Source organism: Chrysemys picta, chromosome 1, assembly GCF_011386835.1.
Source record: "Chrysemys picta bellii isolate R12L10 chromosome 1, ASM1138683v2, whole genome shotgun sequence".
Taxonomy (NCBI): Eukaryota; Metazoa; Chordata; order Testudines; family Emydidae; genus Chrysemys; species Chrysemys picta.
The window spans coordinates 202441199-202467532 of NC_088791.1; the positions used below are offsets into that span (position 1 = coordinate 202441199).

Consider the following 26334-nt stretch of genomic DNA (forward strand, 5'->3'; position numbering starts at 1 on the left):
TTGAGTTAAGTGCCGCCCTGAGCCTGCATCTCTGAGCCAACCCCCTCCCTCATCCTTGATCCCCCTCCCACCCTCCGAACCCTCAGTCCCAGCCCGGAGCGCCCTCCTGCACCACAAACCCCTCATCCCCAGACCCTGTACCCCCAGCCAGAGCGCAACCCCTCCCCCCCCCCCCGTGCCCCAGCCCTGATCCCCCTCCCTTCCTCTGAACCCCTCGGTCCCAGCCCAGAACACCCTTCTACCCCCAAACCCCTCATCCACAGCCCTCACCCCCGCCTGGAGCCTGCAGCCCCAGTCTGAGCCCTCACCACCTCCCACACTCCAGCCCCAATTTTGTGAGCATTCATGGCCCACCTTACAATTTCCAAACCCAGATGTGGCCCTCGGGACAAAAAGTTTGCCCACCCTTGGGTTAGGTAGTGGTGTGAAGCCCTCTGTTTTGACTTTATCTGAGATGTTCTAAGTTGGAAAAAGAAGCACAATATACTTTCATTGTTTCATTATTCACTAATACAACTTCCCTTGTATGCATGCTCTATGTTGTCTCTAGTGATAGTTTAATTAATGTATTTTGTGAACTTGAATTTTTCCCTAAGGCCTTGGCTACACTTGAGAATTCACAGCGCTGCCGCGGCAGCGCTGTGAAGCGCGAGTGTAGTCGCACCGCCAGCACTGCGAGAGCTCTCTCGCAGCGTTGCAAGTACTCCACCTCTCCGAGGGGAGTAGCTTGCAGCGCTGCGAGCGAGCATGCAGCGCTGCAGGTGCTGATTACACTGGCGCTTTACAGCACTGCGCTCCGGGAGGGGCGGGCGTTTTCACACCCCCGAGCGCAGCAAGTTGCAGCGCTGTACAGCGCTAGTGTAGCCAAGGCCTCAGAAATGCTGCCAAGTAGTTTATCAATTTGACTTTTACTATTGACTATTCTAGTAGAAAATCACGCTAGCATGCTGTGTCCATTGTGGTTGGATTAATTTTAAGGGGCATTCTGCAGAATAATGTTGCAAAGCAATTGAGTGAAGGGAGAGAGAGAGAGTGAAAATCTAGGACCATAAAATCTAGAGTCAGGTATAAAAGCTTTTGGGATGGAAAGGGAGGGGATGAGTTAGAAACAACTGTCTGAAGCAAAATGATCACTTAGTTAAAACTACCTAAAAATACTAATACAATAGTACATAATACATAATTATACTGTACAATTCAGTATAATTTTCATTGCTTATATAACATTATATAGTATTGTTCATTGATAGATCTGAAACCACATTATAAAAGTGAATAAATATCAAAATATTTATTTCACAGATGGAGAAACCAAGGTGTTGAGAATTTCAGGCCAAAATGTAAAGAAGGGTTCCTTCATTTTGGGGTTCCCAAATTGAGATATGCTGACAACCTACAGCCCCTAATGACATCAGTTGAATTTGTGAGTGCTTAGCACCTTGTGGATATCAAAGTGGAAATTAAAAAATTAACTTAATGTATTTGAAAATTTGAGACATTATTATTTGCCCTCAGTCATTCCAGTGAGCCAGTCGGAGAGCTCAGAATGAATCCAGGTCTCCTGATGCCCAGATCAGTGCACATTTTCCAGAGAGATCTGTAGAATTGAGGAAGGGACATTCTGTAGAATTTAATAAAAGTTTATGCAGAATTCCTGTGCCCCTATTATTAGCATTCATTACTGTTCCATAGGGATTAAAAAAAAAAGTGACATTGAATCAGGATTACAAGTCTAAAATACAGTCCCACAGCCTGAAATGAATCCTGCTTGAGGTTATAATCTAGTGTATACTAAATGTAAAATAAGCAAATATAACGCCTATTAAATGTATTCATGGATTTGGCAAATTCATGTGTATATGTATTGTTGTCACAAAATGTAATTGTTCACAATGTAATTGTTGTAACTGGCTGAATGATCCTTTACTTAACTAGTTGATTTTCAGTTTTCCTCTGTACCTTAACTGTTAATCTTTTACATAATATTTTGATCTTTTCTTGTGTATTTGTGATTTGCATGTATTGATATGCAGTGTGTTCATTCCTATGACAGTGATTCTGTTTCTTTATTGGATTAGTAGAAATAATTGAATATTAGGAAAAAAGAAAGTGCACTTTAATAGTAATAATATTGTACTCTATTTTGTTAGCATAAACTTATTTTATTATAAATTACATTTTTAACTGGGTGGGTGGGTTTTTTCCTAAAAAAAAAAAAAAAAACGTATTGGTCAAAATACCCTTCAAATTTTGAAATTATTAGAGACATCAGTGTTCACAATTTATTTTTATTATTCATTCTTATGAATACATAATTCCCACTCTAACACTTGGCATATTTATAATTGTGGACTTTAAAGGTAAGTTTTGTAATGATAGTTTTGTAGGTGGGAGGCTTAAAACTGAGTGCACTGTATTTATATAGTATTTTTTCACAAGTTTGTTATATAGTCTTAGACATATTTTGTTTTTACAGTCATTACATGAGACAGATACTGGAAGCTCTACGTTACTGTCATGATAATAACATAATTCACAGGGATGTGAAGGTAAGTCTTTTCTCATTTCCACAATAAACATCCTGCCTGCTTTGAAAGCTCTCTGTAATTTAGGGTAAAATGGGAGTTTGTATGCAAGAGAAACATAATTGGTGCTAGCAATGTTGATACTTTAAGGAAAATCTCTTGATTTTGTCAGCATAAAAATATTTAATAATTCTTTATTCACATGTTAAATATGTATGTGACCTGTAATTTAATTTGAAAGTCATTATATGACTTCCGAGTGCTGAATATTCACATAATTTCTGCTTGTGAATTTTCTTTTAAAGAACATTTGAGATTTACCAAATTGTATAAATTAAACTGAAATTGGTAGATTTAATTACTTCATCATTTTGACAGCCTAGTGACCGTGTTCAGCAAAAACTAAATCTCCAGAGATGTTTGTGCTTAAATGAAATGTCTGTTATATTACCTTTTTTTAAGCTAGTCAACTAATTTAAAATACTCTTCTAAACATTTCACCAATTATCAATAGATCCTTTACATGTGCACACATTATTTGGAAAAGAAGAATTTTTCATTTTAAAAACAATTTATGTACATAATCAAAATTCCATGTTTTCCATGTTCATTAAACTAATCTCTGGAGTGAGTTTTGGTCAGTTCCTATTGCCTAGCCAAACAGGGCCCTGGTTCTGATCGAGGACTCTGGTCATTAATGGTAAATAATAATTTATTGCTTGCTATTGTGTTAGTGAGAAAGACTGGAAGAGGTTTTTTGCGAATTTCCTTTTTAAGATGGATATTTCCACCAGTCTTCCCTAATAGGTTGTGTCCATCCATACTGAGACAAGGGGCAGTTCAAGCACTTTGATGTGAACATAGAACTGTAAGCCATCACATTCTGCTTTCTGACAGAAACTTCTTTCCAAACTTACGTAGATAAAACACATCAATTCAGGAACTGTACACTTTTTTACCCTTTGTATAACATACAAACTGTTAAGGCAAGCAACTTTGAGTCATCACAGAAAAAAAAAATAACTGCATCTTTGTAGAACTACATAGCTCTTCAGATACTGAGCATGGTTTCGTTTGGTAGTGGTGGTAAGTCATAAAAAAAAATATCTCAGGTAAGAAAGGTTTGACCGTTTCACTTCATCAACACCCCCGTTCTATACCGTTGAGGAGAATTGAGGAGTAAAGGAAGGGAAAGGGAGGATAAGGAGAGGAAATAATGAGTAAAATGTGAATGGATATCACCCAAACCTGTTTCTTATTGAAGGAGCCCCATGTGGAACACCTGTTTTTTCTGAAGGATTCATCTGCAAAGGATTAGAACATAGTTTGTTATAATACTTAGTCCTGCCCTGAGTGCAGGGGACTGGACTAGATGACCTCTCAAGATCCCTTCCAGTCCTATGATTCTATGGTTTGGAAATGTTTAGCTCAAAGACCAGCTGGTTGTTCTGCAGATGTCTCCACGCTGATCCTCTTGCTGCCAAAGAAGCTGCAATAAAATGGATAGAATGAACTTGGATGTGCTTTAGGGAGGAGTTTCTCTGTTGCTTTTTAGGCTTCACTGGTAACAGTAAATCATCTCTCCAGTGAGGATGGCTTTAATGCTTTGCACCAGGTTAACTTATTTTGGCAATGAGGATTTTTGTATTTTAACACCAATACACTAGGAGTGACATTGAAAGAAAGAAAAATGTTTAAAAAAAAAAAAAGCTATTCTCCTCAAAGCTAAATTGTGCTCTATTTTATTTCTGGTGCGTAGGATCTGGGCAAAAAGAAAGGAGTATAGTCACTTCAGATGTGTAAACAAGAGCATTTACTTTTTTAATGGAAACAAGTCTACATGGGGACTTAGGTCGGCTTAGCTATGCCACCCAAGGGTGTAGATTTTTCACACCCCTGAGCAATGTAGTTATACCAACCTAATTTTCTAGTGTAGACCAACCCTTAGTTAATATTGGAATACTATCTTCAACCATAAGGGGCTAGAAATAGGAAGGAAGGAGCAATGCAGAGGACAATTGTGAAGCTATGATTTTTTTTTTTTTTTTAATTGCAGCAGTCATGGAATCCCATGATACACTAACAAACAAATGAAGAGCCTTCTGTTCAGAGTATTGATTAGTAGAGCTGGATGAACATTTTCTGATGGAATATTTTAAACCTGACAGTTTACAATTCCAGTAGAGTTCTTTCTTCATTGGACCAGGCCCCCTGCATTGTCTAATTTTCTAGATGAACATTTCATGCTAGCAGACTGGTATCTGATGTGATCATTGACCCCCGTTTCTTGCAAGTCTAAGGCCTGGTCTACATTTAAAATTTAGGTCAACATAACTACATTACGTAGGAGTGTAAAGAATGCACACCCCTGGCTGAGATAGCTATACTGACCCAACTCCGGGTGTAGACTCAACTAGATGGACGGAAAAATGCTTCAGTCAGTTGGGGAGGTGGAGCTCTGCAGCGTTGGAAAAACCCCTTCCAGTGCTGTAAACTGAATCTACGCTACTGCAGGATTATGCAAGTATAGCTCAGCACCATAGTTGTGTCACTATAATTTGTTCAGTGGCCTAGGTTGGGAGACTGGAATTGTGGGAGAAACCTGTTAACTGGATGTCTTTGCTAAAATGCTGAACACTGAAATAGCTGCTAACTAAATAGTAGCTGTTTGGTTTCAGAGTTTTTAAAAAAAACTAATTGAAATGAATGGGGCAGTTCAAACCTCTCGTAGCTACTGTTTGTACTGTATGCAGACTCAGAAAAACAGCAATGGATCAGTTTTCACTGACTCCATTCATGTTTCTAGTTATCTAAAAACAAAAAAATCTTATATTCCACAGCAAAGGAAAGGGCAGAAATGCCACCTCTTGTGGCATTTCTTCGTCTGCCTCTACAGTCTTGTGTTTCTCATTAACAGCTGGGATTTACAATGTTGAAAATAGTACTTATATTACTAAGGGCAGGTCTGCACTACGGGGTTAAGTTGACCTTAGTTATGCAACGGCAGTTACATGAATAATGTAGCTGGAGTCGACGTAGCTTAGGTTGACTTATTGCGGTGTCTACACCGTGCTAGGTCGACAGGAGAAACTCTCCTATTGACTTACCTTATGCTTCTTGTTCCGGTGGAGTTTTAAAATATTTCTGCAGTAAAACATGCAAGTTTACTGTTTATTTGTTTAACCTATGTATTTTTCTCAAACTAAGATATAAACATATAACATTTTGTGTTGCTGCATATTCTGTAAGCTCATGTAATGAAAATACTTTTTAATAGTTCAAATATAAGAATGGATTAAGGTCATAACGAGAACCTTAATAGTAAATTTCCAGATTTTTGTTCATTTGTTTTGCAATTAATGCTCAGACTTAATGTGGTACATAGAGTGTGGGGGCGTGCACGTGTGTTGAATAAAATAATAGTGTACAGTTAGATTATCTGAGTGTCTTGGGTGACACCCAAACCATCAAACAATTGATGTTTTGTCAGATGAATTTGGCCTTTATACAGAGCTTAAATAAATTTAATGTAGCCTAGAGTTGAGAAGGGTTGTGTTTGTTTAAACTGTGCAAAAATCCAAAGAGTAGCCAGTGAAACAGAATAATCTGCTAAAGTATAATCCACAATGTGTAGGCTCCTGCCTTCTTCAGATAGCAAAAAATGCATCTCAGTAGCTCTGAAACTGATGGAACAGAAAATGTTTTTTCCAAAAAGTACAGCTACATATTATACTGTTACATGGCACCTCCAAAAATCCGTATTTGAGGCAGTGGGTTATTGTATACAGATGGAAGTATAGTTTTTTGTGTTAAACTTGTCAGGGCAGTATTTTAAGACGAGAGAACCAGACTTTTTTTTATGTTGAACAAGTCCTGATGCTTTTTTGGTGTCTAAATCGAGTATAGAGGTCACTGTAAATATATACACAGTATACTTAAAAGAAATAAAAATCTCTCTTTAGTTCAAAAATAATTGTCTTTCGCAGATTTCACTTTTGTTTTCTGTACTTTGGAGGCAGTTAGATGTTTCGCTAATCACCAGAGTTGAAACAAGATGAACATATGAGGGGCTTTGCTCTAAACTCCATGGTTTTGACGCTTCTCAAAGACAAGATTTTGTTATGTTCTCACAGTGGACACTGGCATAATATATCTGAGATACTAATAATTTTGCTGTAGAGGATTTGATTTTACTCCTGTTTTTTTGACTGACGTAAAACAAAAGAACAAATAAATTTCTGAGCTTCACAGGGAACAATTTTGAGAAAAGACACAAAGAAACAGTGCTTGTGGATTTTCAATGGTGTGGTGGTGGTTCTCTTGGAAATTTCTATAAAGAAAGACCATTCTCTTAGTCTCTGTAGTGAGCATTATAAAGTAAATTAGTAGGGGAAAATATTTAATCCAGCAAATAATTGTTTTTAAAATGTTCTAATCGTTTGTCAAAATTTTAATTTAAAATTACAGCCCTGAACTAAAAAGATGAATATAAAAATCAAAAGGAGAATATTTGATTTACTGCTACTTTACAGAATATTTGTCGTGTTCAGGGAAAATAGTGTGAAGTTTGTAAGAAAACAGACTTCTGCATGTATGTATGCATCCGAAGAAGTGGGCTGTAGTCCACGAAAGCTTATGCTCTAATAAATTTGTTAGTCTCTAAGGTGCCACAAGTACTCCTGTTCTTTCTGCATGTATGTGTATGTTGAAATAACAGGGCATCACTACTTTGACAAGTAATGATGATTCTGCTAAAATGTTAGTCCAAGCTAATTGATATGCCAGCCATATTTCACCATGAATAATCCCATACACTCCTTCTGCATCTTCATTTTTTATTTTGCCTATTCATTTTTATTTATAACATGTAGCATGATGATTTGTTTCCTTTTGTGTTCTTACTCTTAGTAAGAAGAGAGGGAAATTAAAGTATCTTTTACTATTAGTTTTGTTTATAACTGAATGACCTGTCTGTATCAGTAATGCTGGTTTATTTGTGTCTGTGCAGAAGGTCTGGAGAAACCTTATCCTTTTCAGCACAAGTGAACTTGTGACCTGCTCAGAGTTATTATTCATTTTTGCTCTTTAATAAGGTCTTTCCTTCTAAATTCCTGAGAATCCTATCAGCAGGCTCTCACTTCCAATATTCTGACTTCAAAGGAACCTTTTTGTTTTACCTGGGGATGACTGGTTCTGGTACCAGCTACTATGTGAGACTTTTATTCCCAAAGATTATTAGATTTCCAGATCAAGAATGTAATCTGTCCACTAAATACGTACGTGTGTGTGTGTGTATATATATACATATATATTAAATTACACGCAAACTGTGTTAAAAGAATGTTAAAGTTGCGAAGTCTAGCACTGAAAAGGTAGAAAATGCCAGAATTAAAGTTCCCCATGCAACTGCAATTTTGCCCCCTTGTACATTTGCTTGGTGATGCAGTATTTAATTACATGATTATGTAATATTTTTTTCCATAGGCCCCCTGTCTCATTCAGTGCACAGGTTGGATGAAGCTCACTGAATAAAAGCTCACTGAATAAACAGTATTTTGTATTCTTCCCATGGTTCAGTGTCACAGGCCTTATTTAAACCCTGCACATTTTTAAACCCTGCTTTAAAGACACAATTAATAATTTCCTCATCTGCTTTTCTGTAGTATCTTCATAAAGACTGACAAATTTATTCTCACAACACCCTTGTGAAGAGAAGGGGTAGTACTCTCTCATTTTGCAGATGGGCAGAGGTTAAGGCCAAAATTGTAAAGGTGTCCACTAACTTTGGGTGCCCAATTTTAGATGGTTAGGACCTAATGTTTTCTGAGTGCTTAGCATTTTATAGCACTTTATATGTTCAAAGTACAGCCTCCCAGTGATTTCAGTTGCCGCAGTGAGCATACAGCCCCATGGTCTCAAGTTGGGCACCCATAAAATGAGGAAGATAGACTACCTCTGAAAAGTTTAAGTGACTTGCCCAGGATCACACAGGCATTGTGGCAGAGGCAGGGATAGAATCTATTTCTTCAGAGAAACATTCAACTGCCTTAACTATGAGACCATCTTTTCTCATTGTGCAATCCCCTTCCTCATTTACTGCATACCTTCTAACTTCTGCAGTGAATGTGGCCAGGGTCCTATGTTGCACGACCCTGATTCCTCTTCAGAGCAGGCTCATTCTATGCGGTGTTATGACACAAATATGTTGTGGCTAGTAAGGTGCATGCGTTGTGTATCTGTAATTTTGTTTTACTTTTGTCATTTGCCATTCAGACACTGTTTCCTCTCTCGAAAGATGAGTTCTTTGAAGTACATAGGTCCCTACTGTGAAATCACATGACCTGTCACTTCTCCTTCCCAATCCCATCTTTCATCTTTTGGTCCCTCTCCTCACACACAATTGAGATTGGTGTCATAGACAAATGGAGAAGTATTGTGTTGTATGGTCTACCACACCAACCAGTAACCTTCAGTACTTGACTCTGTTAAAACAAATTAAAAAAATAAAAAATAAAAAGACTATTTCTGTCAGATATACTATTCTAATAATGTATTCTACAGCAGGGACCTACTGCATTTTAAAAAAAAATTATAAAAATTCCATTATATTGCAGAGACATGGTTGGTGAGGTAATTTTTTTTTATTGGACCAGTTTATGTTGGTGGAAGAGACAAGCTTTCAGGCTACACAGATCTGTTCTTCAGGTACTCGGATTATCACAACTAAATATAAGGTGGAACAAATTGTTTAGAATAAGTGGCGAATTTATATTCTAAGAGACCATTCAAGTTGAAGTGGCCCGTTAACACCTCTCCGGTCATAGGGGAGAAAAGGTGGGCTAGTGGGTTACAGATTGTTGTAATAAGCCATAAATTCTGTGTCTTTATTAAGACCATGATTTTTAGTGTCTTTTGAAGTTGTTGTGTAGTTTTCCTTTGAGAATGAGGACTGATAGGTCAGATATGGAGTGATATGCAGTGTTGGTCTTAGGATTTTAGCAAGACAAGATGGGTGAAGTAATATCGTTTAGAAGGAGAGCTCAGTCTAAATCCAGAAGTTAGTCCAATAAAACATACTACCTCACCCACCTTGTCTCTCTAGATATGGAGTGATTGTTTTGTGAGAAGTGTTCACTCACGAGTGATATGGTGTTTTTGTCTTTTATCATTTTTCTGTGTGAGTTCATTCACGAGCATAGTGATTATCTGGTTTCACCCATGTTGTTGAGGCATTTAGTGCACTGAATGAAATACACCACATTGATAGGCAAATGTAAGACCTGTGGAACTTGAAAGGTGTGTTGGGGAGGGGGAGGCATTGGTCAGGGGGGGTATTGATCATTGTAGCAGTGGAGATATGTCTGCAGGTCTTGCATCTGTTATGACAGTGTCTTGTGCAGCTTTGACTTGGTGGGTCTTGGTGCGTGAGGAGCTTGCTTCTGGTGATGAGTTTGGCAAGGCTCGGGGTGTTTGAAGGCCAGAAAAGGGGGGCAAGGAAAGACTTCTTTCAGGATGTGGTCCCCATTGAGTATGGTTTGTAATTGTTTAATGATACCCCATATGGGTTCCAGGATGGGGTGGTAGGTAGCAACTAGGGGTGTGTGGTTGGAGGGTTTTTTTCTGTATTGAACCACGTTTTCTCAAGGTATTTGGGTGTCTCGTTCCATGATGCTATCTGTTCCTCTGTGAAGGGTCCTTGTGTGATGAAGACAGTTTTAAGTGTGTTACGGTGTGTATCCTGGGCCTCTCAGTCCTCATCCGCAAAGGATCAGAAGAAGAGCTCTGTGTAAGCTCCAAAGCTTGTGTCTCACCAGTGAAGTTGGTCCATTAAAAGATACAACCTCACCCACCTTGTCTCTCTAATACCCTGGAACCAACAAGATACAACAACACTGAATATAAGAAATTGACAGACTTCTATATTTTCATTTTCCAAAATGAGAGAAATGCAAAAGTGAACATATAGTATAAATAATAAAAAATTATTATTGTGTAATTAATTAAATTATTAAAACAAAGTTGTTGTTTTTTTAAATCTAAGATACTGGTTGCAATATCTAAGCAAATTTGTTCTTAAACTAACTGATTTTTAACCTCTTTAAGAAATAGAGAATGTTAATTGCTTGTCTTAATACAAAAGCTTTTAATGGTTTACAGTTAAATATGCAAGCAGTAATCAATTTTAATATAAATAAGATTAGAATTAATAGCCAAACAGTAGTGCAATTTCTTATTTACAAAACAATACATATAGATTCTGTATCCTGTTTTCACTATATTCCCCTTGTTCTAAAAAGTGCACAAATGTTTTCTTTAATTTTTGGTGTATTAAAACACTTCCCCCCGTGTGTGTGTTTGTGTGTGTGTGTATACACACAAGCTAGATCTGGAAGCCATTGCAGCAAACATGGAATCTCACAATATATTTTTACATGTTCTATTTTAAGAGTTTAACTGCATTTTGTAGTCAAATTAGCAATAAAGACTGTTTTCGAGGGAAGCGATACTGGGTGGTTGATGGTGAGCAGGAACTCAAAGGGAAAGGGACAGCAGATGAGGGAGGGAGCAGAGGAAGGGCATGTGTGTGTAATTTTTTTTTTAAACCACATATTGAAAGCGTAATCAATATGTTGTGGATTTTTTTGTACTGCCAGGCCTGCAATCTGAGTCTGGGATCTTGGGATTTGAAATCTAGCTTGATATTTTTCTGGTTTATACACCACTATTATAAAGGTTCTGCCATAAGGGTCCATGTCTCGCACACACACAGAAAAATGGAGATGACCAGCACGTGCAGCAGTTTCAGTTGGGATTCCAGAGAGATGTTCTTATTCCTCCAAATTGGCTTTAGCTTTGCCGCTGTTGCTGTTGTTTGCACAGTTCTTGCCAGAATTACGGCAGAACTTACGGAAAAGTTCCCTTATGACGGAACTTGAACGGAAAATACAGGTAGTAGAGATGAGATACTTTTGTAAAATCCTGGGCATTTCCTACTTCGATCACGTCACTAATGAAGAAGTACGCAACATCATCACCCAATGCGCTGGGTAATATGAAGACCTCCTGAAGATCGTGAAGAAGCGCAAGCTGAAATGGTACGGCCATGTAACAAGATCATCTAGCCTATCCAAGATCATCCTCCAAGGGACAGTACAGGGGAAGAGAAGAAGAGGTAGACAGAAGAAGAGATGGATTGACAACTTAAAAGAGTGGGCAGGAATGGACTTCGCGGAGACTCAAGCACTGACACACAATCATCAGGGGTGGAGACAGTTGACTGATTGCTTATCAGTTGATGGTGCCCCAACGACCAGTGCGGTTATGGGAGTGGTGGTGATGATGATTATAAAGGTTCTCTGAAGAAATTCTTCTCTTTGGTAAATATGTGCAAACCCACTATATTCAGCAAACCTAACGATAGTCCCTTTTTGCAATATAACCACATTTAAGAAAGTGTCAAAATCATAAAACAATTTTCATTCTGTGTGTCATTTTGGGCATTGTTGATTTAAGTATTTTAAATTTGCATAACTTTTTCACTTAAATTGTGTTCTGGTGCCTCTTGAATGAAATCCTAACTCCATTGAAGCCAATGGGAATTTTGCCATTGATTTCAGTTTAACCAGGATTTCAAACCTGGACCTTTTTTCTGCAAGTTATCTAAACTAACAGCAGATGTTGCATAATTTTTATTGCATTGGCTGTGATATTGTATGAAGTTGGTAATAAAATTTATGTAATGGGCTAGAGCAGTGGCTCTCAACCTTTCCAGACTGCTGTACCCCTTTCAGGAATCTGATTTGTCTTGCATACCCCAAGTTTCATCTCTCTTAAAAACTACTTGCTTACAAAATCAGACATAAAAATACAGAAGTGTCACAGCACACTATTACTAAAAAATTGCTTACTTTCTCATTTTTAACTATATTGTAAAATAAATAAATTGGAATATAAATATTGTTCTTACATTTCAGTGTGTAGTACATAGAGTAGTATAAACAAGTCATTGTCTGTATGAAATTTTATTTTGTACTGACTTTGTTAGTGCTTTTTACGTACCCCTGATTGAAAACCACTGGGCTAGAGCACAAATGAGTTTCAATCAAAACGCTTGGAAAAAAATAGATTTTTGCATGTAAGCATTTCTAGAGTGTCCATTACATGGATATTATTTTTGAAAGAGATGACATTGTATTGCAGTCAAGTGGCTACTCTTTTACACAGTAACAATGAATATACATTCAGTTAATGCTGAACATGTTAGATGCTATGTTTTTGTATTTTACAGTGGGTTTGTATTGCCTACAGTGAATTAGTATGGTGGAGGAAGAAAGAGAAAGTGCTGGGGGAAAAAACTTTTAATTTCAACAAGAAATCTAAAAATCCTCTGTTTATAATTTCTTTAAAATTGCTACTTAATATTGTTAGTTTTTCTCCATGATCCTCAAACTTCTGCAGTGAGAAACTTCATAGGCAAGCTGTGTTACAGCTAGAAGTGTACTCTGTGATTACCAATTGATTATCCATTAATTGTATTGTTCAGTCACATTGTTAAATGCCTTTATTTTGTCCATCCTTAAATGATGAACCTTGATGGAGAGTCAGTGTCATCCTAATTAAACCACACAATTTACCTAATTTAAGCTTAGACTGGACAAAAGGAGACCTGTAGTGGAGGATTATCTGTGGGCTAGTATTGAGTTCAGGTACATTTTGTGTGCACTTTACTGTTCTCTATTTTGCTTAAGCTTAGTTTTTGTATATATTAGGATACATCAGACTATTGCACATTTATTTTATGCAGTCTTTTTATTATATATTTATATAAATCATCTCTTTGGTTATGATCATTCTTGTCTAAATTAAATATTTTAGATTAATCTGTGTGGTAAAACCAGCTTTTGAAATGAGACAAATAACATTCACTATTAATTATCTATGTAACAGTAGGTAGGTGTGCACAGCAGTTTACAATAAATCCATTGTCCCAAAAACAGAACTATGGCTGCAAATGGTCATTCAAGGAACACAACTGCTATGGATGGACTCCTACATGAGGATTTCCAGAACAAACTAAAGAAAACATCTAAAACAATGTCCCTCATTCCATCTTACAGATTTCTTCCTATTTCTGTGGGTCTCTTACCCCCATAGGTCAGTAACCACCATCAACCCTTGTCAACCTTGTGGGTGTTACTGTGTAATTTCATCCCATGGTCCCTGTCAGAGGCAAGAATAAGACCAGAAGTTGATTACCCCTATGAGACTCCCAGCCTTTTTATACAACCCTATTATAAGCCTCCTCCCACTGAGGCTAGGACAGGGCCTCATCTGGTTCAGACAATACCATTCTTAGGGTGATGGACAAAGTTTAAGTAAAGAGTAGGAAGAATGTTTCTTTATTCTAAAAACTCAAATATCAGACTAATCTCCCCTCACACTTCCTGTCAGTTTCATTGCTCAATCCATGTAATGGACTCATCCCAAAAGACAAGGAAACCACCTTTCCCCCAGTACCTCTGAGCAAAAAAAAAAAAAAAAAAAAAAAAACCCCCTTAATCCAAATTCCTGGCTAGCTCTCTGCAAGTACATCTATATTTCTCAGACACTTGATTTAATTATACCATAAAAACTACCCATGTTTTCTTTTGATTTCTTTTGTTTAATTTTTGTCCTTGTAATTTAACTAAGAGAGACCATGTCTGAAACCGTAGCACATTTATGTGACGATACTGGAGAGCCAAGTTATTACCTTTGATCTATTGTCTGCTCTCTTCACTTTCCTTATCTTTGGTTTCTCCAAGGACTGGAATTAATCAATGTGTATAGTTCAAACATAAAATGTAATCCCTTTTTCATTTTGTGTAAGCAAAATCATAGTGCACAGTTCATTGTAAGAAGTATAAAGGTTCATCAAGCAACAGCAAAGTTGCAAACATGAATTAACAGTTCAAATGTTCATAAGCAGGTTTTTTTAAATTCTATAAATTCATCTTTTATCTGTAAATTTCATTTTCACTGTGGATAGAAAGAATTTTTGTTATAAGTAGCTATGTTTGGCAAAAAGGTTTTTGTCCTAAAATATGTCCAGTTAAGATTTTTACTTATTCCTTTTTCATATTTGTGTAGTCTCTTCAATATCAGCTGTATGCTTGTGATCTTGTGATGAGGATTTTCTAAAGAGATTGTACAGACTCTTCTTAAATGTTTTATCTAATAAAAGATTTACAACAGGATCTAAACTACTTTTGGCAGCTGCAAGACAAGTAAGAAAGTTTTTTGCTTCCACTAAATAGTTCATCATCTGGCAGTCTTCACTAGCAAGCAGCGCGTAAAAAACTGGCCTGAAAATATGATATGGAAGAAAGCAGACAGTTAATATAAGTAGGATGACAAAAATGTTTCTTTTGACTGTACTGTAAATTAGATGTTTCTTTCCAATGCAAGTATTTTTCTGCATTTTACTCAGGTGATTGACAAGGGAATAGTATGAGAATAATACTGTTATAAAAAATAAAAAAAACCATGCAGTAGCAATAAGAACTGTGATCTTTGAAGTGAGTTCTCCATTTTCTGCCTTCCAGTGGTAGCATCTGTTAACTTGTCCTTGATCAGGCTGTACATACAAATCATACACTATCACTGGTACAGTTACGCCCAGTACAATGATCCATATACTGATGCACAAGTATTTAGCAAATTTTGGCTGACGAAACTTTTCCAGTAGGCATTTATAGAAGTAGTTTTCGTTAACTGTTGGAGAATATTGCATGTGGTCATTATTTTTCATCAATGTTGAATATTGACTTAAAGCAGTCCAACATAAAATTGTAATGCTGACATACATACTAGTGTGTATAACCAGAGTTCCAAAGTAGTGTACTATTTTACATAGCATGGAATCATTCTCCCACTGATAGCCATCTGCAAAGTAGGCAGCGAGAAAAGGCATTGTTATGCATACAAATAAATTTGCAATACCGAGATTTGTCAGGTAGATGTTCTGTGTTCTTTTTGTAGATATGTGCTTTGAAAATATCCACCCAGAGAGAATGTTTCCAAAACTGCCTGTAGTAAATAGGAAAGAATAGATGATTGGCAGAGCAACTGTAGAAGCCGATGATGGTTGAAGAAGACATGTTGAATTTTTCATTAATCCCATTCAAGTTTTTCTTGAATAAATGCACACTGAGCTGAAAAACAATTGTAGGAGTTATTTTCTTCATTAATCTGTATTTAATGGCTGTCATATTTACTAATTTCATAATTTTGCTAACAATTTCTTTTCCTTCCCTCAGGCGCTTGAGTATTTATACCCAGCAGTTAGCCTCCTGGAAGTTATCATCTTGACACAGCAAGATGGTGGAATTGCAGTTTCTTTTTGAGTTGACATGAAATTTTTGCACACGGATTCAGGGATACTACAAAAGTAGTATAACACTAAATATCTATGGTCTTAGATCATAAATCCTGAGTCCAATAACATAGCGCATAGAGACTCAGGAAACCTGGAGAATTCATTCAAATTCTGACAGTGATTCATGATTGTGGACTAGCACTTCAATCTCTCCATACCTCAATGTCCTGAATTATAACATGACAATAGTCTGCTTCTAGAGCATTTTGATATTGTCAAATCAAAGATGCTAAATACATGTAAAGTAGTATTTTGATTGCAGAAATGCAACGTAGCACTCCCTGGCCTCCACGCAAATATGTACTGGAGATGTACTATGACACTAAAATGCTGGCCACGTGGATTTAGTTTGCGGTGAAAGAAAAAGCTTCCAATATTCTTTACCACTCTGTTCTGAGCCTTGGTCATTGCAGCTATAGTTATCCCGTTCAGTCTGGTCTGATTATGAAATATTTTCAAACTTGATCAGATTTTTCAGCAATCATTCCACAGGTTTAAATTTTGGCCAGTTTAATTTAGTTTTTGTTTTGTGTTTACAGGCTGTAGATAAGGAATCGAATGCTTATGAGCAGTGTTAAAGTACTCAACAGTGACAGCATGTCTTTCTGCCATTTAAATTGGTGTTTCAGCTTGCTGGTGTGGAGGGAAGAGGAGAGTTGGAGATCGCTATATTCTCCTTCATGCACATCTTACTTGTTAATGAACTAGACCCCAATGAGATTTTATTTAATTTATAAATTCATGGAAAAACTTCATACACTTTCCAAAGTTATAAAATAAAATATTTGTATTTTAAAACTGTTATTAAAAAAGAGTTATTAGCTACAGTGTGGAGAAGATTTTGTATAAACATGAAAAGGTACAAAAGGAAGATACAGAAAGCTAGATATACTATGTCAGAAAAATAAAAAGGTTCAAAAGGCTTGTTTAAAAATGATGCCATGCAAAACCCCTTACAGCCCTGGTAACTCTCAAATGAAACTAACTTTTGCGTAACTGTTCCCATTTAGCATCTTGTTAATACTATCTGGATTTTTAAAGAAACTGAGCTAAATTCTGCTGTTAAAGTGAAGTAAATCCAGAGTAATTATTGAAGTCATTAACCCACAGTCTGTCTAATTCTGATATTTTTTTGTATGTTCAGATGGGGAAAAAAAAGGAATTAACAATTAAACTTACCTATGAAAACTGCAAGCACCTTCTACCTCAAAGACCAGATATTTCTGTTTGAAGCATTTCCTTTTCAGTCCAACCCACTGTCTGAAAATTGCTTTCTACTTATTTATTTATGGAGGGAAGGGGGTGTTTCTTAAAATCAGAAAAAAAGATCTATGTGTATTTCTTACTTATCAGTTCTCAGAATTTATTGTAGAGGTCTGCTTTGTTGAGGTTAAGACCAGCTTTCTGTTTAAAGCTTGACACTTCTAAGTGCTTTAAAATACCCATAGTTACTCAGATGATTTTTGGTTTTGCTTTTTTAGCATCTGGAAAGGATACTTTTGCTTGATTGCACCAAGTGCCATTTGCTTGGACCATGAATGGGTTCTTAACAAATAGGGTGATGTCTTTAACACTTTTAAATTCTTGGAACCTCTCCTGGAAGTTTTGAAAAAGCCTGTCCAGAGAGTACACCATCTGATTCACATCTGCAGTGTCCCAGCAACTTAGCAGCATCAGGAAATGCAGCATTTCCCCAGTTTCCAAATCATTTTTGAAGAGACTCTGTTTTGAAATTAAGTGACGTGGTAGAGATCCACTACGTTTTCATTTCGCCCCTGTAGCTTTAAATTGAAATAATTTAAGCTCATGCTTGTGGCATCCCTCAAAAATGTGTGTAGCTCTTCTACCTGTTTCCCTGGACTTTTATGTAGCTATTCTTCCACATGAACTTGAATTTCCCACAGCCTTCTTAGTACTTGCCCTCTTCTCAGCCAGTGGATGTCATTATGAACCAACAGGTCATCGTAATCAGCAGATACTTCTGAAAGAAAGCTTTCGAGCTGTGTTGTAGTGCTGACTTGGACCGAAGGAAGTTGACAGGTCTTATCACGATTAACATTACATTAGCTTACTCATAGCTAAGCTTTGCACAAAGTGTGGTTTGGTGGATTACAGTGATAGAAAATCAAATTGGGATTCAGTACTAATCATGGCAGGAGCCCTATCTGTTGTAATTGACCCAATCTGAGTCATGTCTAAACCTTCATTAGATAAAAAAGTTTGAACAGAATTAAACAAATCCTCACCTGTCATGGGATTGTTATGCAGTTTAAGGGACAACAAATCCTCCATAAATTTCTCTCTATCAAAAAAAAAAAAAAAGTCTGAAGGTGTCAACATCTTCCTTCTCCGCAAAAAGGGTTTCAGCTGTAGTAGTCATACGCTGCGTAATAATGTCCGCATCTGTAAAAGGTTTCCTGAGTTTTGCCATTACCCGCACACACCTCAGTGAAGCTTCAGTTGCATTTTCCTGAGTGCAAGTAGCTTTTGAAATATTTGTGCTCTGAAAATATTCACCTTTCAATTAAGTGATCTTATCTGATCTTAAATGGGAGCCCAGTGGATATTTGCAGTTTGATGTTCCCACATTTAACAACCACCACAGTCTTTATACAACTTAAACATACTGGTCAAGCCTTTGGATGTTGTGGCAAAATAACAGTAAGCATAGGTCCAAATTTCTTTAACAGTTTTCGGTGTCAACTTCCTTTTTTTTGGCCATGTTTAAACACGGTGCCATTAAACATCAGACGCGCCAGAGGGAGGTCTACAGCTTTCACCAGTGTAAATGAGCCTATGAACATACTCTTGGTTTTTTATTGTCAGAAAGTGATGATAGCTCAAATTAAGCAAATAAGGAATTAGTGAATCAATCATTAATTCACAGTACTGGAAATCACATTGTGAGAGAATGAGTGGGAGCAGTGGAGTTGAGTATTCTTTAAATCTTTTAGAATCAAAAACCAAGAATCAGCATTTCCTGATACCACCTTCTAATGAGAAGTACTACTACCAACGTGTAGTACTACTTGCACAGATACTCCAAACTTGCCTGGTACCGAGTTGTTAAATGATGCGTTAATTGTAATATTGATCATGTTTTTCTTCTCTGCAACTGGGTAGCCATTAAAAACATTGTGTTCATTGGGAAAAAAAGATTCTGCCTTTACACCCATTTGATTTTGTGATTAATGTATTCTAACTGTGCTCAGTAGTGGCACTATAGGTTTGTCAGCATAGCAAGACATCTTTTTAGATGGTTTGTCTGCTGTAATAAAATGAATTCTGTGCTGAAATTTAGCATATGGATTTTTCTGTAAAGGTATTTTTTTACGGAGAAAATCTTTTTGTCCATTTGTTTCAAAAATTTATTCCTTAATACAGATTGAGTCCTTCAAATATTTTTTACTTGCTGTTGATATTTAAAAATTAACTGAATTGATATTCTGTGTGGTATTCATTAATACTGTAGATGGGTATGTATATAATTAGAAGAGCTCCTTACTGTGTGTTATGATATTATCAACCAAGTGCAAAATATGCATCTACATTTTTTAAAATATGCATTTATATAGGTTGCAGAGGAGTTGGTCTGATTTATTCATGTTGGCTCATAACATTCCAACAGATGTTTCTGTAAGTATTATGTTTAAATGATTACTGCTTTATTACCACCACCGCCACCAAAATCAAGGTACGGTAACATTTGGGAAATGAATAGGGGTGATGAAAAAGGAAAAGTAGAGAAGAAACACAAGTATTTGTATTTATGGTTTCCATTTTCAAACAAGGAAAATGTGAAAAGAAACCAAAACATTTACAGAATTGCTTTGAATATGGAAATTGAAATCAGAGCACAGTCACATTGATTTTTCTGAAACACTAATGGCAGCAGGAATGGCAAAGAAGGAAGATTCTCCACGTGGAGAGCAATCAGGTGGGACTCTGGGGTACAAGATGTTTTATGTTTGAGACCATCGCAAATTGTATTACATGTAATACTGATGTTACTTAACTGAGTTCATATATTATAGATAATTTTATTATTAGAATTAAAAAAAAAATTAAAAGTACTCCCAACAGTAAATACCTTCACCGAAATCCACAAAAACAGGAAAATTCAGGGTGGAAGGGATAGCCTTTGGCTTGATAGTCTAGTCTTACCTATTATGCAATATTATTATATAGCAGTGGTTCTCAAACTTTAGCAACCCCCATTTTGATTTAAAATTTTTCACAGACCCCCAAGCCGGCTTCTTATTTTCCTTGGGGGTGCTCAAACCCCACTCATCCCCAGGCCCTGCCCCCACTCCATCTCTTCCCTCAAGACCCCACCCTACCTCTTCTCCCCCTCTCCATCCCTACCCCTACTCTTCCCCACCTCTTTCCACCCCTGAGCGCACCCTGTCCCTGCTCCTTCTTCCTCCCAGCCCCGCCTGCATGCCACTGAACAGTTCCGCAGTGTGCAGGAGGCACTGGGAGGGCAAGGGAGGAGTTGATCAGCAGGGCCGGGGGCTCTGGACATGACTTGTGGACTCCCTGGAATACCCTTGCAGACCGCAGTTTGAGAACCACTGATGTATAGCATATGCAAAATGGGCAAAGAATTTTAACGTGTTTTAAATTGGTTATAGTTTAGGATATTTTGTAAATATAGTGCCACTAATATTATTGTCTCACAAATATGGATTAACTGCTGTAGAGCTACAACTCTGATTATGCTTCCAAAAGAACAGTTGAATAGCATGTGTATGAGTTAGTGTAGTATCTTGTGACTATTGATGCTTTGATTAAAAAAAAAAATTTCTGTAGTAAAATTGCAGGTTTGTTTTATTGTGTATATGAATTTGAACTGGGCAGGAAAACAGTTTTGCTATCCCACAAAGATTTCTGAAATTTCAAAAAAATATTCCTTGAACATCTGTGTGTGTGTATTTGTGTGTCTCTCTCTCCCCCTCCGCAGCCTGCCCCCAAGAAAATCTTCCTGATGTCAGTCATTTTGACAAAATTTTCATTTCCTGACCAAAAAAAAGTTGCATCAAAAAATTCCTGACTACCTCTAATATGTAATGCTGTTAGAAGTGGCATTTCAGCAAAGTACTTAGATACCTCTTTAAGTCATGTTGAAGTCAAGTGCTTTGTTGACTGAGGATAGTGTGAGATCTGTGAGTAAATATTTTGCTCATTTGGGACCAGAAATGTGTAGACATTGCTCTATTGATGCCTATTAATAATTTTGCAATTTCCAGTGACTTTGGCTAAGTTTTATAATTCAAACGTGAAACTTAATATATTAATTAATATAACTGTATGCAAAAGTGATGGGCACATCCCAGAAAAGTGTATTGCATTTTTACTGTCCACAGGAGTGCATGGGCAGGGATATATATTGTAGCCATCTCTTCATAACCTGCTATGTAGTTACTACAAATAGGAAAATAAAGCAGGTTGTTCACTGTCCAGTGCTGTTCATGTATCTGGTATACACAGTACAGGTAAAATAACTTTCCTCAGACATTTGAAAATCTTCCTCAATGGTGCTTTTGTGTCTATCTTAGCTTTAAAATTTTGTTCTTGGCCTTGTTTAGGATTCAGGTCATTAACACTAAATAGTTTCAAAATTATTCTAGTGAAATTCTTCATGCTGCCTCCAGAGGTGTCATTTTATCAAACATGCAAAACAGGAGGGGGAAAAAAAGCTTATATTGATTATAAAAACGACTTTAGAATTCAGCTTTTACATTTAAACTACATTTGGAAGTGGTAGTCCCAGAAGAGAATTTTCACTATATTCTGTTACATTACAATTTAATTTGAATTTGTTCTCTTCAATTTATATGCATCTGTGTAGGATTTTTGGTAGAGTTGCCAGAAAATTTTTCCCACATATAGAATTTTTTGTAGATTTTTGTGAAAAAACAAGAATTAATGTTGTTTTTTACTAGCTTTAATCATTTGCAAAAATAAAACTTAAGTATTACAGTGAAGATGAAGCCGATAATCAAAGGGGTAAATTCTGCTGACTTCAGCTTTTTGCCTTTGCTTGCTTTTTCTTTCTTTCTTTCCCTGCTGTCTCTCATTCCACAGTGATCAGCAGTGTTCACATTTGTAACAGGGAGAGCTCGGAGAAAAGTATCTCAGGCAAAAGTATTCCAAATTTATCAGACTTTTCATTGTCTGATCTTGCAAATCATGATGATTTTGCCTTCCATAAATTTTAGTGGAAGGAATAGTTTGTATATTTGATGGTTTGGACTCCTCATCCCTTCTGGGATGCCGCCTGATGTACTGGGTTTTCACTGAGCCCCTCTTGCTCCACCACCTGGACTCCCTCTCCCTGTTTTGCTGAATTAGGCTTCTTGCAACAGACAGACAGACAGACAGACACACACACACACACACACACACACACCAGCTGTGGAAACACACAGAGGCTGCAAACAGCTCTCTATGGAAAGGCTAGGAAATTGCCCAGCACTCACGTGCACTTCCCCCAAAATAATATTGTCTTGCACTGTATAGAAAGATCTGCACAGCGCAAGCTCATAAAAATCGCCCTCTCCCTCAATGTGGAGAGACACATGCACAGCTTCTCCTCCCCTCCCCCAGATATAAATTGCACAAGCTGGGTTATGTTATAATCAAGAAATACGTTTATTAACTACAAAAGGCAAATGTTAAGTGATTATAAGGGATAGCAAACAGAACAAAGCAAATCACTAGGCAAATAAAACACGCAAACTAAGTTTGATTCACTAAAGAAACAGGTTACAAAATGTAATTCATCACCCTAAATGTTGACTTAGGTAGGATGCAGAGTTTCTGTAGCATAGAGTTCGTTATTTCTCTTACAGACTAGACTTCTGTCCTTCTCTCTTCAGGTACTTTTAGCAGTCTTTCTTCTTGGGTGGGAACGCAGTGAAGGGAGAGTCCTGATTGCCTTGCTTCCCAGCCTTAAATAGAATTTACATAAGGCGGGAAGCCTTTGTTTCCAGTGGAAAAGTACCAGCAGTGACCAAGATGGTATTTTGCATTAGGTGATATTATCACTTGATCTTGCAGTGTTGAAGCAAGTTTACAGTAACTCCTCACTTAACATTGTAGTTATGTTCCTGAAAAATGCGACTTTAAGCGAAACGATGTTAAGCAAATCCAATTTCCCCATAAGAATTAATGTAAATGGGGGTTAGGTTCCAGGGAAATTTTTTTCAATAGACAAAAAACTATGTTATATAGATATACACACAGTATAGGTTTTAAACAATTTAATACTATTCACAGCTATGATGATTGTGAAGCTTGGTTGAGGTGGTGAAGTTAGAGGGTGGAAGAGGGAGGGATATTTCCCAGGGAATGCCTTACAGCTAAATGATGAACTAGCACTCGGCTGAGCCCTCAAGTGTTAACACATTGTTGTTAATGTAGCTTCTCACACAAGACAGCATGAACACGAGGGAGGGGAGACAGCATAGCGAACAGAGACGTACACACGCCTTGTGTGTGGGAGAGAGAGCGAGATGCACACTGGCCCTTTAAATAAGCTGACCCACTCTTAAGTGCATTGTCTTTTTTTAAGTGGATCAGGAAATTGAGACAGCAGCTGCTGCCCCAAGCTCGCTCGCTTTCTCTCCATCTGTGTCCCCTCCTTGCTCTATGTGCAGAAGAGGTAAGCGGGGTGCAGGAGCAAGGGAGAGGGGGACACCCTGACATAGGCCCCACTCCTTCGCCCCCCCGCCCCCTTGGATAGCATGCAGGAGTCTCTGGGAGCAGCTCCAAGGCAGAGGGCAGGAGCAGCACATGGCAGTGAGGGGAGGGACAGCTGAACTGCCAGCAATTGATAGCCTGCTGGGCAGCTGCAGCACAGGGAACTTGGGGGAGCGGGGAGCTGATAGGGGGGCTGCCGGTCCACCATGGTTACAAACCCCCACTAGCTAGTTGCAACGGGCTGCTCTTCCTGCAAGCAGTGGACAAAGCAGGCGGCTGCCAAACGACATTAGAAGGGAACATTGCACAACTTTAAACGAGCATGTTCCCTAATTGATCAGCAACGTAACAACATTAACCGGGACGACTTTAAGTGAAGAGTTACTGTATTTGCAGTGTCCACAGGAAGGAACTCTAGGAAGATGGGAGATCCACACCTTTAAAGACTCTGTCTTTTTCTGTTGACCCATCAAGGCTGATTGCTTATTGTCTGGTGGATATTTCTCAAGTATACACACAGTTGTAATTGTTACATAGTTAATATTCCTAACTCCAGACACAGAAATGATGCATGCATACAAATTGGAGAATTTCATTCAGTAAATTATAACCTTTCCAATAATATCTTACAAGACCCACCTTGCATAAAATATATCTTAGACCATATTCATATCATCATAATATTTCTATGAAGAATATGGAGTATCATGCCACGTATATTTTTCTCCTTTTGTTAAAATATGAAGACTTAAATTAAAGCTCTGTTGCCGGATAATGCTATAAAGTGCCAGCTTTATTTTTAACTGGAGTCAGAAGTGACAATATGCCAATATCACGATAGAATTTTGAAGAGGACGCAGAATGATTACAAAAGACAACACAGGCAGTAATATGTTGTGGCATTGCTTACATCACTCTCATTAAGATTGTTAAAGCTCAGTATTCTAACTGACTCTTGACTTCTTGATTAAAAATAAAACTTAGTGCTGTCGATTAATCGCAGTTTTAATAGCACTGTTAAATAGAATACCAATTGAAATGTATTAAATACGTTGGATGTTTTCCTGCATTTTCATATATATTGTATTTCATGTATATAGTGTGTGTATGTATGTGTGTGTGTGTATGTATGTATATATTTCAACTACTATATACACATATATATATATATATATATATATATATATATGTGTATATAGTAGTTGAAATCAAAATATTTTTATTACAAATATTTTCACTGTAAAATGATAAACAATTATTAATAAACAATAAAGCAATCTCTTTATCATGAAAGTGTAACTTACATATGTAGATGTTTTGTTACATAACTGTACTCAAAAACAAAACAATGTAAAACTTCAGAGCCTACAAGTTCACTCAGTCCTACTTCTTATTCAGCCAATTGCTGAGACAAACAAGTTTGTTTACATTTAACAGAAGATAATGCTGCCCTCTTCTTATTTACAATGTCACCAGAAAGTCAGAACAGGCATTTGCATGGCACTTTTGAAGTCAGCATTGCAAGGTATTTACATGCCAGATATGCTAAACATTCTTATGCACCTTCATGCTTCGGCCACCATTCCAGAGGACGCTCGTTTAAAAAAAATGTGTTAATTAAATTTGTGACTGAACTCTTTGGGGGAGAATTGTATGTCCCCTGCTGTTTTATCCGCATTCTGCCATATATTTGCCGTCTCGGATGATGACCCAGCACGTGTTGTTCATTTTAAGAACACTTTCACTGCAGATTTGACAAAACGCAAAGAAGTTACCAATGTGAGATTTCTAAAGATAGCTACAGCACTTGACCCAAGGTTTAAGAATCTGAAGTGCCATCCAAAATCTGAGAGGGACGAGGTGTGAAGCATGCTTTCAGAAGTCTTAAAAGAGCAACACTCTGATGCGGAAACAACAGAACCCAAACCACCAAAACAGAAAATCAACCTTCTGCTGGTGGCATCTGACTCAGATAATGAAAATGAACAGGTGTCGGTCTGCACTGCTTTGGATTGTTTTTGAGCAGAACTCGTCATCGGCATGGGCGTATGTCCCCTGGAATGGTGGTTGAAGCATGAAGGGACATATGAATCTTTAGCGCATCTGGCACGCAAATATCTTGTGACGAAGGCTACAAGTGCCATGAGAATGCCTGTTCTCACTCTCAGGTGACATTGTAAACAAGAAGTGGGCAGCATTATCTCCTGCAAATGTAAACAAACGTATTTGAGCGATTGCCTGAACAAGAAGTAGGACTGTGTGGACTTGCAGGCTCTAAATTTTATTTTTGAATGCAAGGGGGTTTTTTGTACCTAATTCTACATTTGTAAATTCAGCTTTCATGATAGAGATTGCACTACAGTAATTGTATTAGGTGAATTGAAAAATACTACTTTTGTTTTTTTTACGGTGCAAATACTTGTAATCATAAATAAATATAAAGTGAGCACGGTACACTTTGTATTCTGTGTTGTAATTGAAATCAATATATTTGAAAATGTAAAAAATATCCAAAAATATTTAAATAAATTGTATTCTATTATTGTTTAACAGTGCGATTAATTGTGAATAATTCTTTTCGTCTCTTGACAGCCCTAATAAAACTTTTTTTAAAAAAGGTCAGTTCAACTATATTTCTCATCTTCCAGTAACACTGCAGAGTTTCAAGTGCTATTGGTCCCTACTCCC

The 26334-nt window shown here is 37.3% G+C and overlaps 2 protein-coding genes across 21 annotated transcripts in view; one reads left to right on the forward strand and one right to left on the reverse strand.

Moving 5' to 3' along the window:
- CASK (calcium/calmodulin dependent serine protein kinase) overlaps window positions 1–26334 on the forward strand; it is a 412098-nt gene that overhangs the window by 213067 nt on the left and 172697 nt on the right. For 19 of the 20 annotated variants that reach the window (XM_005301770.5, XM_005301765.5, XM_005301766.5 and 16 more), the window contains one exon: window positions 2477–2549. The exons of the other annotated variant lie outside the window; for it this stretch is intronic. In XM_005301770.5, coding sequence (XP_005301827.1) covers window positions 2477–2549 — 73 coding nt within the window. The remainder of the gene's footprint in view (window positions 1–2476; window positions 2550–26334) is intronic. 20 annotated transcript variants of the gene reach the window in all.
- On the reverse strand, window positions 14499–15714 carry GPR82 (G protein-coupled receptor 82). Its single transcript, XM_042859188.2, has one exon. It carries the CDS (start codon window positions 15685–15687, stop codon window positions 14641–14643), a length of 1047 nt encoding a protein of 348 aa, XP_042715122.2. The 5' UTR covers window positions 15688–15714; the 3' UTR covers window positions 14499–14640.